Here is a 16,892-nt window from a genome sequence, read left to right on the forward strand (position 1 = left end):
CAGTTAGGAAAATCATTTGTCAGATTCTTAAATGGAAGCCCTCGTTTTCTAAACCTGGTCTATGAACTGAATTTCGGAATAAGATCACATTGGTACTTCACAGTTCGTATGCAGATTTTATTTTTACCCTCCTGTGTGGTAGAACTTTTCTGGTAATTTCGTAATAGTTAAATAATATTATACTTACATGTTGGCAAATTGTGCTAACTGCGTGTATGTAATTGCTCCAAACATGCCAGAGATTTTCAAAGCAATCTAAAGGATTTGGATACAACCTGAACCTCCAACGTTTAGCGTGAGATTGTTGTCTGTAAACATTTGGGAGGGGTACACTGCTGTACTTACATAATACAACAATTTAAACAACAGTCCAGAACGGGGACCAATGCCAACATGCCTCTAATCCAGAAGCATAAATGTGCTATCCTTCCTTCAGCTCACCGTTTTCCTTATGAAATATACTACACCGGATAGTTATATGCAGCCCTGCATCTGGCTTTGTTGGTCTTCCCGTGTCAACTAATCCGGAGTTCAGCTTCACTTGTGCTTCTTGGCTTGCTGACTTGACCAGTTTAACACAGGCGAGCCCAGGTGGGTCACCACAAGTTGCTGATCCTCACTAGAGGCTCTTTGCAATCACTGAAGCTGCATAAACTGCTCTGCCTTCCTGAGGTTTTTGATTACCTCCAGCCAAGCTGGTGAATATAAAGGAAACTTCTGACCCTCACTAACCGCTCCTTGAAACTGCTAAAACCCTCTGGATGCAGCTGACCCTAAGCAAGCAGATCCAGTGCCCTGAAGTTTTTTGATTGCCTCTTGCTGAGCTACCAAATATAAAGAAAGTTTCTGACCCTCACTATTGGCTCTTTGGAACTGCTGAAACTACATGAACCCAGCCAACCCTAATCTGAGTTTAAAAGAAACTCCTGTAACAACTCTCATATATTGGCTCAAAGAGTAATTGACGCCTGCTAGAGACCATGTGACTCCAGGAAACTTTCCTAGTTCAAGTCTGTTAAAAAATTACAAGCAAACAAGATACAAGGGCTCAGAGATGATTTACTTGCCTTTTCACATTGCCAGAGGTTGATTTTCTCCCTGCACATCTGTTGTCAAATCTGTATCAGACATGTTCCCCTTAGAAGATTTTTACAGAGGAAAGGAGGTCTGCAAAGACACAGGCTTAGGAATCAGGATGTTTTAAGTTCTGTTCCCACGCTGCCACAGTCTCTGTGACACTTAGTCTCTCTGGCCAAGGTTTTCAAGAGTCACTAGTGATTTTTGTGAGCCTAACTTGAAACAACTTTAAAGGGCCTGATTTTCAGAAGGTGGCTACATGCTCAGCACTTCCTGAACACCCTGTACGTCTTCTCCAGTTGGTCCTCCAAAAATCAGTAGTCACTTTAAAAACTCACCTTTTGTACCTCAGTTTCCTCATCTCTAGAAGAGGATTATGCTTGCCTTCCTCGCTAGGAAGTTAAGTTTAATGAAGTTGTGTTTGTAAAATACATTGAGCTCCTCAGATGGGAGGCACTATTTGACTGCAAAGTGTTGTTATCATTCTAACCGATTTCCCATATCTGACATTTCTGCTGTCCACTTCAGCTCAGCCTCCAGCCACAGTTTCAAAGGAATAGGCATGAAACGTTCTCCCTCTTCCACTGGCCCAAAGCTGTTATAAGCTTGATCACTTTTGTTTAGCTATTGACTGTCTCTACTTCTCCTGCTGTTTAAAGCTTGTCTTTCTGTGCTTATGTATTCCACTCACCAATGAGGTAAAGTTAGACTTTGCTATTTCATTGCCTATTTACTTCTAAATTCTTTCCCACAAGAAAAAAGAAAAAAAAAATCAACCTTATCACAGTTTTACTGCCTTTCCCTGACTCCAAACCTGGTGCAAAGTGGGCTTTGCCATCTTTGCGAGGTCTCTCAAACGATGCCATGCACATTACTGTAAGTAGCTAGTTCATTTCTTACCTTCTCAAGATCATTCATATGTTGGTGTTGCTCAGTACCGCAGTGGAGAGGATTGTTGCTTCCTATAATTTAAAATTCCTAATATTCTCCCCTATGGATGATTCATCTCTACAGCAGTCCTGTAGAAGTCTTCACTGGATCACAAGACACAATCTGTCCACATGTGCATAGACACGCCAACATTGTGTTCGGTATCAATCTTATAATTATGGACTAGATCCTGCAAGCCTTACTTAGACAAAGTCTAATCACACACAATCAACGGCACTACTCATATGGGGTACATTTTACTCACACGAATAAGGCTTGTGCATGATTGGGCCCTTCGATTACAAGATCTTTGGGGCAGGGACTGTGTCTTCTTTAGTCTCTGCAAGACACCATGCAACGTAATGATGCTAAAGAGATGTTTAACAACAATTAATGGCGACTGCTCCATTTCTCCATTCCTGATGTTTTTGAGTCATTTAACTTGGGTTTACATTTGACACCAGTTTACTATTAAAGCTACTCACATCCTAAAACATTGAACAGTTTCCTGTGTATCTGCATTGCTAAAGAACCCATCACAGTAGTATCTACTAGACACTCTACCAAGCTGTGTATCTCACTTGAATTTCTAGAAAGTTATCATTTAAATCCCTGCACAGTTCCAAGACTAAGTGCATTGCCTTAGTTCTTGGATTTAATTTGATGATAGCTCCTTTGCTTTATAGGGCCATTTAGCTGAATCTCAAGAATGACCAAATGTTTTAAAGTCCCATTAGTCTTTGCCCAGAAAAGAACTATTTAACTCCTTAATATAGCAGTAGTACTGGCATTCTTCAGGACGCATAACAGATTATGCATATGTTTAAATGGAGTCCAGTTTTTTTTTTTTCTTTCAGCTTTATGCTTAACAATTCACTTTTATTTAATCTTCTCAGTATCAAGATCCTCCCGAAGGCCTTTTCCCCAGTCAGGAATTCCCGAGTCAGATCACACTGTTAGCATCTCTCACTACTGCATTGTGTCTCTAAAAGTTTTCTTTGTGCTTTACATTTGCCTTTGTTGACCCAGTTTCATCGCTGTAAAAAATATAGACAAAAGTGTAGAAGCATTTGACTGTGTGACTGGTTTGGATTTCATAAAATCGATATCACAAGCTCAGTGGAATCCCCCTGGTTTTCTAACATGAGCGTGGACACTGTGCTGTCTGATGAATAGATCTCTTTCTGAGCAAGTATATGCTTGAGCTCTCTCCCACCTCTGAGTACTCCAAGGGCCTGGTCCATATCCCACTGAAGGCAGTAAAAAGACTTGCATCTACTTTAATGGGATTTCAGTCAGGCCCTAAAAGCACAGCAAGTTCATATCAGTAAACCGGGGGGGGGGGAGGGGAATGTAAATGGAACATTAGCCCTTAAATAATTAGTTGGGGGGTTGTTGTTTTTAAACAAGAAACTAGGCCCTTCGACTGATAGGACAAAAAACCCCATTGAATGACAATAGAGGATCAAGAAAAGGATCAGGAAAACAGTGAGCATCTGTAGGGCAGGCTGCTAAGTTCACTCTTTTTCTAGCGGGGACCTGACTGTAGACCCAAGGTGAACTCTCTCCTTGGATTTAGAGTCAAAGCAAAGAGCCCACCATGGGCTAGAATAATTTCCCAGCCAGAAAAATTAGTCCAGTTAGTAACTCAAAGCTAAGTTAGAGAAAGAGCAGTATAGTGGACTGAAATTGATGGTATTGTCCTAATAATACCCAGGCTGATCCTGGAGTCCTTATTCACACAAGTAACTCCGGATCGCCAAGTGGCTCCCGCTACTCATCTGAATGAAGGTTCCAGGATGATGCTCCAAACACTTTTTGCATTTGTGTTCAGGCCTACTCACCCTATCCTAAGGGAAACTGGACAACTCAGGCCATTGGCCAATGCGGAGTTTATTTTGTGAATGCTAGAAGGGGGATTGTACTAGTTCTAATTAGGGTTGTTGGTATTTTGTTTGTTGTTGTTGCTGTTGGGGGGGGGGGGGTTGTTTGTTTGCTTGACCATTTCACAATCACCCATTCTTTCCTAGATGTCACATATTTTGCAGCCAAACTATTCTCTCTCTTTTGGCGTGTGTGTGTGTGTACACATGTGAAATGTTTTTTTTTTCATCAGAATTACTCTGCAGATGCATATAAATAATTAAAACATTTCTGAAAGGCACTAACCTTGTTGTCCAGAGGAGCAGGATAAGTCATGGAGAGGATCAAATAAGTTAACACTATGTAAAAGAAAAATATTGACTTCTGCAGGCCAGCGTATTTCTGGCTGAATCAGCTGGTGAGCTGTAGAGACAATTTCCATGTTCTTGCACACAGGGTAAAGTCTGCATCCTCCTCCATTATTGTGGACTGTGTTTTGTTTTTTTCCCCTGAGTATATTTGGTTACAAAAAAATTGTTCAAACTGTTCCTGTTTTCTAATAAGCTGCATATTGTTTTAATACCAGTGGATTTAAGGCATAATGCAAAAAGTGTGTACTCTATATGTTACTTTATCAAAGGTTTTCTAAATGTTACTTATGTGCTTTAAAATGTACATATTTCTACTATTCCGTCAGATTTTATATTAAGTACAGAAAACAAGTGTTTAACTAATTTGAGTTTGTAACACCCAATCAAAATCCAGGAAATGTTAAGATATGGCTGCACCACGTTCTCTTTAATATTAGGCGGTGTTTAGAAAGGAGGGAGTTGATTCTTGGTTTGTTTGTTTGTTTTGGGGTGGGGGGTTAAAGCAAAGTAAGGTGAGTGAAGGTCAGAGCTTCATTGATTCCTTTGAAATACCTGGCTGTTGTTAGTGTGACGTTCAAAGGAACAATATTATTTAAACATGATTCCCCACAGCCTCACTCCTTGAATAGAATATTGTCTTTTGTAGTTAAAGAAACAAAATGAAAATGCATCACTTTTGCAGCATTTCTGCTTTTTCTCCTTACACTGCTAATAGCCTTTTTCGAAAGGCCTGTTTAACAATGAAGCAGCCGGTTTGCAAATAATATTAAGAGGAGGTTGTAACTGTGCCTCTGTGGGTCACAACTGAGAATGCTAAACTCAAGACTAACTGCTGAGAAGTAGGGCAGATACACCCCAAGACTGGTGGCTAATCTTTCATAGGATATACCAAACCAGCAACAAAAGTAAATTTCTGTTTCACCACACTGGCTAACAAGAAGTCATAAAAGCAGTTTCCTTGGGCATTCCAGTCCTTGTATTACCACCGAAAACACTGGATTTAAAGGTGAATGGTTCTTTACAACCAGTCTCCTTAACTAAAAGGTTCTTCTGATCCCAAAGGACCAGCCATACACCCAGGTCAATATATAACTTAGATTTTACCCAAAAATCACGCTGATGCCAATCCTTCAGTATCTAAAATCTAAAGGTTTAATCATAAAAAGAAAGAAAGGTAAGAGTTAAAATTGGTTAAAGGAATCAGATACTTACAATAATTGCAAAGTTCTTGGTTCAGGCTTGTAGCAGTGATGGAATAAACCGCTGGCTTGATAAGTCTCTGGTTGCTTCCAAATCATTGGAAGGACCTCAGTATCCCTTGGTTAGAATGCTGGAGCAGGATAGAGGCAAAATGGAGGAGTTTCCAGGGCCTTTTATCTCTTCTGCCATGTGGAAGGACACCCACTGTTTTAAAACAAAGCCCTCAGCAGAGGTAGTGGAGAATCACAGGTGACCAGATAGTGTTTGGAGTCACACGGGCAAGTCACATGTTCATGCCCTATTTTGCTCAGTCATTGCAGGAAGCCATTACCTATATTCCAGACAGCATGTTTAAAGGACAGTCCACGCAGTGTAGATGGGCATCTCCCATGATCAATTGTGAGTTAAGAGCCCTTTTGATGGGCCACTCAATTAGAATAGTCCCTCCAAGATATGCTGGCTAACTACCTCGTGTGCGTTACCCCAGGAGCAAACATTTGAAATCCAGGAATAGAGCCAATATTCATAACTTCAAATACAAAAATTATACATGCATACAAATAGCATAATCCTAACCAGCAAATCATAACCTTTTCATAGACATCTTACATGCCACATTTTGTACAAGATTTGTTACAAATATCTAACAGTGGCTGCAACAATGATTTATATGGTCATATTTTAACCAGATAACGTCACAGAGGTGAGAAGAATACTATAAATATATATGTCCAAACAACATTATACACAACATACTGTAACTTCATAAATAATCAGACATAGTGCTTTACCTATATAGTATTTGTATACTTGAAGTTTGTTGTTATAAACCAAGCTTTTTTGAAGACTACTGAGAAGATGCAGCATGGTGTACTAGACTGATCATGAGACTAGAAACCAGGAACTCCTGAGTTCTAATCCTGCTTCTGTCACTATAGGTCTCATTCTCTGAATATTCAAAAACTCCACTGAAGTCAGTGTGAGTTTCTGATCCACCAAAAATGCTGGATAGGTTAAATATATGTGACCTTGGGCAAATCAGTTTTTGTGTCTGTCAAATTGAGGTAATAATAGTCATTGACTTTAATTAATCCACCAACATTTCTTGAAGTGTGCAAAGCTCTTTGAAGATATACAATCAACTATTAGTACTAGTGATTTATTTGTTGCATAGCAAATGCACTCTTTGTTATTATGCTGTTATGTTCTTTTTATTCTAATCAAAGTGCCTCTAGATTAAATGAAATTATTAAACATATTAAATTAGCTTGATTGTTCAATAATTTTTTTTTGAAAAAATAACTTGGCTTTGTCACAAAAGTTATACATGTAATTAATGGAAAGTGTCTGGGTTTGCAAAACAAGGAGAATAAGCAAAGTGTCTGGCAATAGCTTCCCTACAACAGGGCCGCCCAGAGGGAGGGGCAAGTGGGGCAATTTGCCCCGGGCCCCGCAGGGGCCCCCACGAGAATATAGTAGTCTATAGTATTGCAACTTTTTTTTATGGAAGGGGCCCCCAAAATTGCTTTGCCCCAGGCCCCCTGAATCCTCTGGGCAGCCCTGCCCTACAAAACATTTTATAATGTATAGTTTGGGGAACGCTGAGCCAAAACACACTGTCATTGCCGACAGAAAAACCTGACAATTACTTTACATTGATCCAACTTGGCCGAGCCCAGACTGACCTGGTTTACTCATCTCAGAGTCTTCTAATTCATATTAACTTGGCATTGAAAGGGAACATGTGGCATATGTGCAAAAGACCCATTTTCTGCATCTTTAGACAGAGATAAATGTAGTACATTGAGTACTGCTAGTGCACTGAGCTCTTAGGTAGATTTATAGGTATTAGATAGAACTGGTTAAGTTCCTTTTATCCCCACTGGGCTTTTCATATTTGTTGACCATAAAACTACCAGCTCAGTAGAAGCAACATCTTCTTCTAAGCCTTTGGAGATATATATAAAATCCTCCCAGCACCGGCCAATTTTAAAGACACATCCAAAGAGGATGGACAGTTTTAAGCTCTTTTAAAACATAAAAATAGAAGGTTTACTGCAATTTGGCAGCCAAAAAAGCAATTTACAGGTCTCCACAGAATCCATGGCTATGTGTAAGAAAGCTGACCAAGATACTATGGAAAAGATAATGGGGTCAGAGAGCAAAAGAATCTCTCCATTTTGTAACCAGCCTAATCTGGTCTCCAATGAAGTTTCTTAGTTTCTTTTGCTGAGCCAATAAAGCTTAGTGTGATGTAGCAGTTGCATTATTGTGGCTTTAATATGGCTTGGGGAAAGCTGATGAGCAGGGTTGCTTTAAGTTGCTTTATGGATTCACAGCTGCTTGCATAACCTTCACTGTACTGAGAGTAGAAAGACAAAGACACAGGGAAAGTCTGAGCTCTTTCTTTAATTATTTACATTGTTGTCAGTAATAAAGGGCTGGAATCTATTATTTGTATTATCAAAGCCAAATGAGATTGTGCGCTGTAGCTGTTAATAAATTAGTGTGCAACATGAAAGCAGTCACATTTTCATTCTCACAACTTACTTCTGTCCAAAATTAAAAGAAGCACTTGCTAATCTACTCATAGACTTAAAAAAAAAAAAAAAGGCATGCGGTGTCATTGTATCTTTGCAAATGGTAGTGCAATAGAGTAGATGTTACCATATCCAAAGAGAAACTGGTAGGTGGGAAATCCACCAGAATGAAGAAGCAACAAAAACCCACTAGTCCTGCTTAAGAATTTTTCCAATTTTTATATTCTGCTCCTCTCTTCCTGCAGGCAAAACTCCTATTGACTTCACTGGGTGTTTTGCCAGTGTGAGGACTGCAGGATCAGATCCCGCTAGGCATGCTGATCCCAAACAAGTTAATGTATCTACTAAAATCTAACAGTCTGATTCCACTGCCTGGGGAAGCAGATTGCCTACGTATGCTGTGGAATAACAGAAGATTGAGGATGAATGAACAACAGGAGGGTGTATGAAGAAATCAAGACTACCAAAATAAAACAAATATCTTATACATACATTCCGCAACGTCATGTGGTAGTTTTTTGTTTGAGGAGAAGGAACAGCACAGCGTAAAAGCTCACAACTTCTATCTTAGTGGTGTAGGGATTTTTGGTTTGGGGGCTTTTTTAAGTGTGAGAATAATTAGATGATGGAGTTCTGGACATCACATCCTGCTTTCTTGGCATCCTGGTATCTGACTGACTGCTGTTCCTTAGAAGTATTTCAATGTGAAACATTCCTCTTGTCTGTTAGAACAATCTGAAGATCTGTTGGGGGCAACCTATTTAACAAAACCCTTAATCGCTTGAAAGACAAGAACCTTACACCACATCTTTGACTGACAGCACAGCTATAGAAGGATTGCACAGGCAAGAGAGTTTTCATAGTAAAAGTCAGTCAACAAACAGTAGCATCTGATAAAAAAAAAAAAGAGCTAGAGTTTGAAAACAGTGAATTACAGACTGCCATGCGCTTTTAAAGAGGTAAACAAACAAAATGGCTTTACTGTCTATTATATGACCCTCTGCCCCACAACCACTTTTTTTTTTTTTTTTTAAAGTTCTGCTACCCGTAGACAAAGAGACAACAGGGAGAGTGCGCTTGGAATGGAGAGCAATGCTGCTTCTGTAATGGATAAACCCTTGTCCTGGAATCCAGCAGGTAAGAATTAACAAGTTACTTTCAAATAAGCACAATGGAAAGAAGTTGTACATAGTGTAAATTGATATCCTGGAAAAATTTGGGTTCAGAAAGAAAAAGTGAGCTAGTGCTGAAAATTCATCGCTGCTTAACTGTGTGACAGCAGAACAAGGAGGAAGCAGGATCTAGCCGTGAAAGTACAGACTACGAAGCTGGGAACTTGGGCTCTATTCCTGAGGCTACCACAGACTTGTGATCTTGGCAAAACACTTAACCTCTGTGATTCAGTTTCCCCATCATTGTAAAACTATTTATTGCTCATAGATGAAAGGTGCTATATATGTGCAAAGGATTACTGTTATTAGCAGCATTGTTTTATGTTTTAGTATATAAGAGCCAGATCCTCAACAGGTGTAAACCAGTGTAGCTCCATTGAAGTCAATAGTTTGTAAAATAACAAGCAACACAATTTCGGCAAGGATGTTTCTAGAGTGAACAGATGAGGTCATTTGGTTTGTCAAGTATTTTAAACATTTGTCAAATACATATAAATAATATATAAAATATACACACATATATATGTGTGTGTATTAATATATAAAATAAATTATTTATATATATATATATATATATATATATATATATATATATATATATATATATATATATGTGTACACACACACACACACACACACACATAAAAAAGAACAATGGCAGAATATTTCAATGGGGGGAAGCCATGGCAGGAGGGCCTGTATTACCTAGGGCAGGTTTGCACTTAAAATGCTGCAGCAGCATCACTGTAGCGCTTCAGCGAAGATGCTACTATTCCGACAGGAGAGTTCATCCACATCCCCAAGTGGCCGTACCTATGTCGATGGAAGAAGCCCTCCTGTTGAGATAGAGCTGTCTGTCCCGGGGGTTAGGTTGGTATAACTGCGTCGCTCAGGGGTGTGGGGTTTTCACACCCCTGAGCAATGTAGTTATACCGACGTAGGTTTATAGTGTAGCCCTGGCCCTAGTCACCAAGCCAGGTGCACGGATATACTTAAGGATATTTGTAAAACAGGTGAGGTAAGGATAGTCACCCTTTGCCATGTTCAAGTATCACATCACATTTTCAAAGAGGTCGACATGAAAGGGTTGTGCTACCAGAGCTGCCATTAGCATATCCTACACCCGCTCGGTTACAGATGGTCACGCATGTATTATACCTGGACACGGGTGGTCCCTGACCTCAGATCTGCCACGCTGTCTTCGTCAAAATGCATTTTGCTATGGTTTGGCAGGGCTTGGGGAGCAAGGGAGGGAGGATCACACATGCACATACATATCTATGTAATATGTTAAATGCTTTAATTCATCCATCGTGTGATAGGATACAGCTATTTTATATCCTATCAAGAGGCTGAAAAGTTAACTGCCGCATATTAACCTTGTTTGTTTGTTTTCCAGCAAGTTCAGGGAATTTTGGGGACGTTCACACAGAACAGGTAACATTTTTTCCCCATTCTACTCTATTTCACCCCTTGGTACAAACTACATCTTTCATCCAAATGCAGGACTCCAGTGGAAGTTCCACATCCATAGGGCTTGTAAAATAGAGCCAGATCTTCATGGTTTGAATCCAGCCCAGATCACCAGCGATCAAAATTTGTTAATGTCGGATCTTGATTTGGAGGAGAAATGAGTAATTAGTCTCAGTCCACATCCATCTCACAGAAACAGCCACCACATGCCCAACTAATTGCCTCCTTTGCTGGCAGTTTTAGCAGCGAGACCAAGAGTTAAAGAGGCATAAAGACTTAAATTGCCCTTCACCCGCTAGAATGTATTTGCTGTCCTGGGGGGGTGCAGTGTGGGTGGGGTGGCCTGCACTGTGCTAGATCTCTGGATATGTGGAACTCGTCAGTCTCCGGAGCTGTCAGTCCAGGATCTTTGAGGAGAAATACATTCACCTCAGTTTTGTTTAGCAGCATGGCAGTAACCACTGTCGTTAAGGTTACAAATTAGTTTCCATTCTAGCCCCTGTTTGCAGTTGCTTGTAACGGGCTGAAACGCACCTTGGGGGGGGGGGGGGATTTTCAATGTACGTCCTGTGTACAAAAAGGTGATTTTTTAAAAAAAACTGAGCAAAACCTGTCCAGCCTCCACCCCCCAAGGACAGTGTGAAAATACACTTTTGTCCCATCATAAAAACAACCTGTGCCAAATAGAACAACTCTCCAGGAACAACTCTCTGTCAGCCCAGGATCCACACAGAGCAACATGCTCCAGCCACACCCTCTCCAGCCCCCATCATGCTCCAGTGCACCCTCTCGTGATGGGGGGGAGGGGCGGTCCCAGAGCAGGTGGCACAGAATGGACTGTGGTAGCTGTGCACCCCCAGGACATTCCCCTGCTCAGAGGGAACCTCCTGCTGCCTCGTTAAGCCAACCCTGCCCTCTCTGTGCTGGCCATAAGTGTACAGTATAGGGGAATTGTGAACATTTGCTGACGTACATAGGATAACTATTAAAAGAAGTTAGCAGTAAACGTAGGTAACAGCCTCCTTTCCTGAAACGTACCTTAAAAAAATCTCCTCTCTGCATGTGTAGCTATGTTAGCTTTGTAGCTAGTTTCCTCTCTCCGGAACACCTAAGGAATGTTGTGCTGAAAAGAACATGCATCATACGAGGGTGCTTTCAAAATTACTCAAATTCCCTAGAGATAAGGCAAGTTACCGTATTAAATAGTCTGGGTCATTAACAATATGCAAGACCCCAATGACAAATTACCATACCTGAAAAAAAGAACAAGATGTACATATGTCTCTAAGGTTGGAGAAACGTTTTCTGATCTTTAATTACATGATCTCGTTTGATTGTGAAAAGACTATCATAATGTGCAGGGACCTGGGAGCAGATAGAGTGTAGTTCTGCTCTGAAAAGTGACTGTTAAAATGGTGGGACTTTGTGTTCATTGTCTCTCAATGACTCCAGATCAAATGTGCGCCGTCTACAAAGCAAAATATGAGGTTTTTTCCTGACTGCCACCCTTGCAAACTCAGGCTGGGATCTGACAGTCAGGCTGGGTTCTGTTCTTCTTGGGTATAGTCACATTCAATAAAGATTTTGCAAGGTAAACGCTGCCTTTGATGATAATGTCTTCACCTGATGCCCTCAGCAACATCTGTGCAATTCCATTGATTTCAATGAGTATGCACTGCTCTGACCGCTACGAGCTGGGTTTGTACAGCACCTAACACAATGGGGTCCTAGTCCGTGACTAAGGCTCCTAGCTGCTACAGTCATTCAAATCATAAAACTTGGTAGACAATTCTGTTTGATACACGGGGAAAGAGAATCTTGCTTCATCTCCCAGAGCTGGGTTGGCTCCTGCAAGGAGGAAAATGCAGTAACAATGTAGCTTTGTCGCTGAAGTGAGCAATTATGACAATGACTCTAATTACACAAGGAAGCAAGATGGAGCCATTTTTACGTTGTCACTTTTCGGAGTGGAACCACACTTCAAAGCCATACAAGCAACGTTAACTTGGACATTTCCTGAATTTTTAGTGCTTACCTAGGTAACTTGAACAGCCTGTTACTGTATTGTTATAGACTATTGACTATCTATATTGTTATAGAACATATCACAAGCATGTTCGTCCTTTGCATGATATACTGCGTGCTAAATGTTCTGTACAAGTTCAAAATCGAGAGAGTGTTCTTCTCCATCATTCTGGGGTTTTTGAAATGTTTTTTCTGTGTACAGATATATTGGACGTTCTCATAAGATCTTGGAGAATGAAAAACTTTTCCCTTTTGTCCAGCTAATTGGACTGAACGTTGTTTTATTGAAAATCACAGAAAGAGCCTGGTAGAGTAGTTTGTTGAATTCAGTATCGATATTGCCAAAGCCCTAGGGAACGAGGCTTATGCTTTAGGGAGATGTTTAAAATGCATGCACTCAGAGGGCCATAACCTGGGACTTGTCACCCAGCCCGAGTTGGGGCTGTATCTGGATATTTCCAGTGAGGCGCCAGAGGACCCCTCCCACTTACAGCCACAGAGTGGCTGTGAAGCCCAATGGCTGAATTATCCCTCCAATGCACCAGTGTATGCCCACCTTCACTCTACTGCTCCTCCAGCCTGGCTTTGCTTCCTGTCCATTGCTTCAGAAGGGCCCCTCTCAATGCTGGGCTCTGTGCCACAAAAGGGGTGCACACCCAGAGCCCAGCCATTTCTTGCACAGTGGAACTGTGCTGGTTCTGCTGCTAGGGAGACTTATGTGGCCATGACATTGAGGATTTGATTTGCCCTATAAGGCAGAGCTGTGCCAAAGAACTGGGGGTCAGAAGTGGCCTATTCCCTGGGTGAGTGGAGACAAGGGGCCTTGCTGAGACTATATCCGCAGCATCATGTAAACAATCTCTTGCACATATATCACTACCTGTGTATTCTTTGCTCACTGTGAATCCTCCCTGAAACCGCAGGAAATTGTTCCCATTCACCTGCCAGGTCCAGAAAAATCACTGACACGTAGCGAAATATTTGACCAAGAAAGGCTTTGCTGTTTGAAGACAATTAGTTCTTTTCTAGAAGAAATGGTTAGCTGTGTTCTCATCACTGGCCACTGTACGTCCAGCTGATCTAGTGATTAGAGGTAGAGATGGGGCTGAGTGTGGAAAGTCAGATCCAAACATCTCTGATGTTAGAGATCTGGCATTCGGGTTCAGTTAAGTCAGAGACTGGAAGTCACGAGACTCAAGTTCTGTTCCCAATTCTATTCTACCTGGGTGATCTTGAGAAAGCGCCATATTTTCAGAAGTCTCTTCTCATTTAAGGTGCCTTAATTTTTGGATGCCTAACTTGATACAAGTAGGTCTCCAGAGGTGCTGATCACCTCCATCTATAAAATCAGGCTCCAGATGTCTCAAATTGCAGTCCTTGACCTCTTTGTGTCTCAGTGTCTTGATCTGAAACTGGGATGATAATGCTTACTGAGCTTTTGTACAGTTCTCGGAGAGCCTGGCACCATGTAAGTGCAAAGTTATTAATTATTTTATTATAGATTAATTAACAAAATGAGCACCACACCTACAGGAGAGAATTCCTGTGCTACCCTCCTAGCAGAAGACAAGACGGCTGTCAATCTCATAGGAGGAGGATTTAGGAGTGAAAAAGGAGCAAAGCAGCATGGTTACCATGAAGATGTAGACAATGTCTAGTGTTGAAACGTTAGACAGAAACCCCAGGATTTGAGCAGGTGCTACATTCCTGCACCTAGAAACAGAGTGATGTCAATAATTATCCAGTAGTTTGAAATGGTCTTATGGGAACTAGAGTTGAAATGTCCAATATCAATGAAACAAATGAAAGTTCTAAGAGTCTTACACCCCTTAAGAAGACAGAGAATCTTACCATTCACGAACTTTGCTGCATGATCTGCCTGGGAGAGTTGTGGTAGAGGCTATGCATGAAATTCACCAGGAAAGATGACTTGTTTCAGCATTACATAACCTTAGGGGTGTGGTAGAGAAGTGTTTAGTTATATATAGAGGAATGGGGAAACACTTTCGTTTTCCTATAAACAACTAACTGTTGGTATTTATATGGTGCATGGAGCTTTATCCAGTAAAGGCCAAGTGCCTCCTAACAAACGTGCTCTCCAACTTTTTCCTCATCCACCAAGCAGCGAAAATGCCAAACAAGAGGCTGGAACTAAAATGCAGTATTTACATCAAGACAAAATTCTAGCTGTTGAAATACTTTTTACCCTAAACACACAGCAGTAATATATGCATTGTGCACTGAAGCATTGTTTAAGAACATGATGTGTTATCTCTGTGGTAGAATATATATACCATAAGATGGAGCTGCTGCTCTGGTAAATGCTCCTTATTAGGTTGCAAGGGTGTTTTCTTTTTCCTTCACTTGCAGTGAAAGCCACATGAATCCCACTGAACTTGCCAGCACACACATAAGCCTGCGGCAGCCTTAACTTACATACCCTTCTTGTTGCCAGTTTTCCACTTTCCCCCCCCCCCCAATTTAAATTAATGTATTTTGTAAACTACAGTAGGGCACATACACCCGCTTCCCTTTGATTCAGCTCCACACCTAGTTTTCTTTCCATCACGAAGAGGTTTCTGCTCATATGTAATCATAAGGGAAGCAGTGATTCACTAGAGCATAACACTTTCCTTAGCAAAGTTTTCACACTTTTTGTAGGCATGCCAACGACATGTAGCATGAAACACCCTTGCATTCTAGGCACATGCTGTTTTCATTAATTGTCATGTTGCTTACAAAAATAATGGGCTAAGTTTCAGTTCTGCACATGCATTTGTTGTGCATACATTGGGCCCCCCCATTTATGTGCACTTAAATCAAGTATTTGTAGGTTTGCATTAAGATTACAAAATTGCATCCCTAGCTTTAAAAATCTGGCTCCGGTAATACTGGCATTAATACAATGTTAGAATGTTTGTTATACATTTTAAATAAAGAGAACAAACAAAATAAGGTTTAGCTTTTTCAAATAAGCTTCCATGCAGAGGTTAATTGGAGTCAATATTTAGATAGGTTTGCATTTCCTTGAATTTGTTTTGGAGTTTCTTAAATATAAAAAGGGTAAATTTTTAAATCTATCATTGCATTTAATTTCTGTATGCTAAAGTGAGTGATTGTATGTTGTTGTTTTTCCCCCAGGAGACTGGAGGAAGTGGATCTCTCAAAGTGGTTCACTTTGGTCTAGTATAATCAAGAATATGAATACTTTCACTTTAAAAGAAAATACTTAAAGCCTGATTAGACTCCCACTGAAATTCATCACAGTCTTTAATTTGGCTTCAGTTGCCTTTGGATCAGGCCCTTCAAGAGAAAATTCAGTTAAAAGTTTCAGTGATGGTCTGCTTAAAACACTGAATTATTGATTTATAGGCACCTGTCTCTGCAAAAACTGACCCACGTTTATTTATGAAGAGCAAATAAATTTTCATCATGACATCCGATGACATACAGAATCCAATAATCATGGATACCAGTATTACTGTACAAATAGTAATGCTGAAAGATTGGTTTTTCATTAAACAAATCCATAAACCTCACAGAGCAAATTCTCTGTAATTCTCCATGCATTATATATTTTAACAATCTTCACTTGGATGCAGATTTGAATTTCCACTTAAGGCTCTGAAAACCATTCTACCGAGATACTAGCAGATAAAATCTTCACTCAGGATACCTCTGTGAAAGAGCAGCCTTTCACAGTCAGCAGCGTTTTTCTAAGAATGCTCTCAATTTTCGTATCTACATATATCATCTTAGTTGAATAACCATTATTTTGCCTTTAAAAAAAGACATGGAGTCTCTTAAACATCATTCCTTTGGAGTCCAGATTTTAATCTTGCTCCTTTAGCCACTAACAGAAAATGCTACAGAGAAGACAACTTAACCTGTTTCATTACTATACTTGTTCCGGAATTATTAAAAGAGAAAAGGAACTTTATGTTTCTTCCTTCCTACCATTTGATCCAGTATATCATGTATGTACACATGTATTGTACTTTACTGTATATACACACATATAGATTAAGCTTGAGCTTTTGGACCAGTCAGTTATGTAAAACTGAAAGTCAACGATCTACTTGAATTTGCTTTTTGGTTACTGTCTTTAAATGGTACGGTCACTAAATAAATGGATTAAAAATAAAAACTTTTTTTTTTTAAATCAAACTGTTTAGAAATACTGTGTTGAGAAAATCTGTGTTTATTTATAATGTATCGATTTATTGTTCATTGGTCCAGCC

The 16,892-nt window shown here is 40.2% G+C and overlaps 1 protein-coding gene across 1 annotated transcript in view; it reads left to right on the forward strand.

Moving 5' to 3' along the window:
- Positions 1-15,843, forward strand: part of WDPCP (WD repeat containing planar cell polarity effector) — a 166,845-nt gene extending 151,002 nt beyond the window's left edge. Inside the window, exons 15-17 of the mRNA XM_065402010.1 lie at positions 9,018-9,118; positions 10,553-10,590; positions 15,793-15,843. Coding sequence (XP_065258082.1) covers positions 9,018-9,118; positions 10,553-10,590; positions 15,793-15,843 — 190 coding nt within the window. The remainder of the gene's footprint in view (positions 1-9,017; positions 9,119-10,552; positions 10,591-15,792) is intronic.
- Positions 15,844-16,892: the final 1,049 nt, after the last annotated feature.

The sequence above is a fragment of the Emys orbicularis genome, chromosome 3 (assembly GCF_028017835.1).
Source record: "Emys orbicularis isolate rEmyOrb1 chromosome 3, rEmyOrb1.hap1, whole genome shotgun sequence".
NCBI lineage: Eukaryota > Metazoa > Chordata > Testudines > Emydidae > Emys > Emys orbicularis.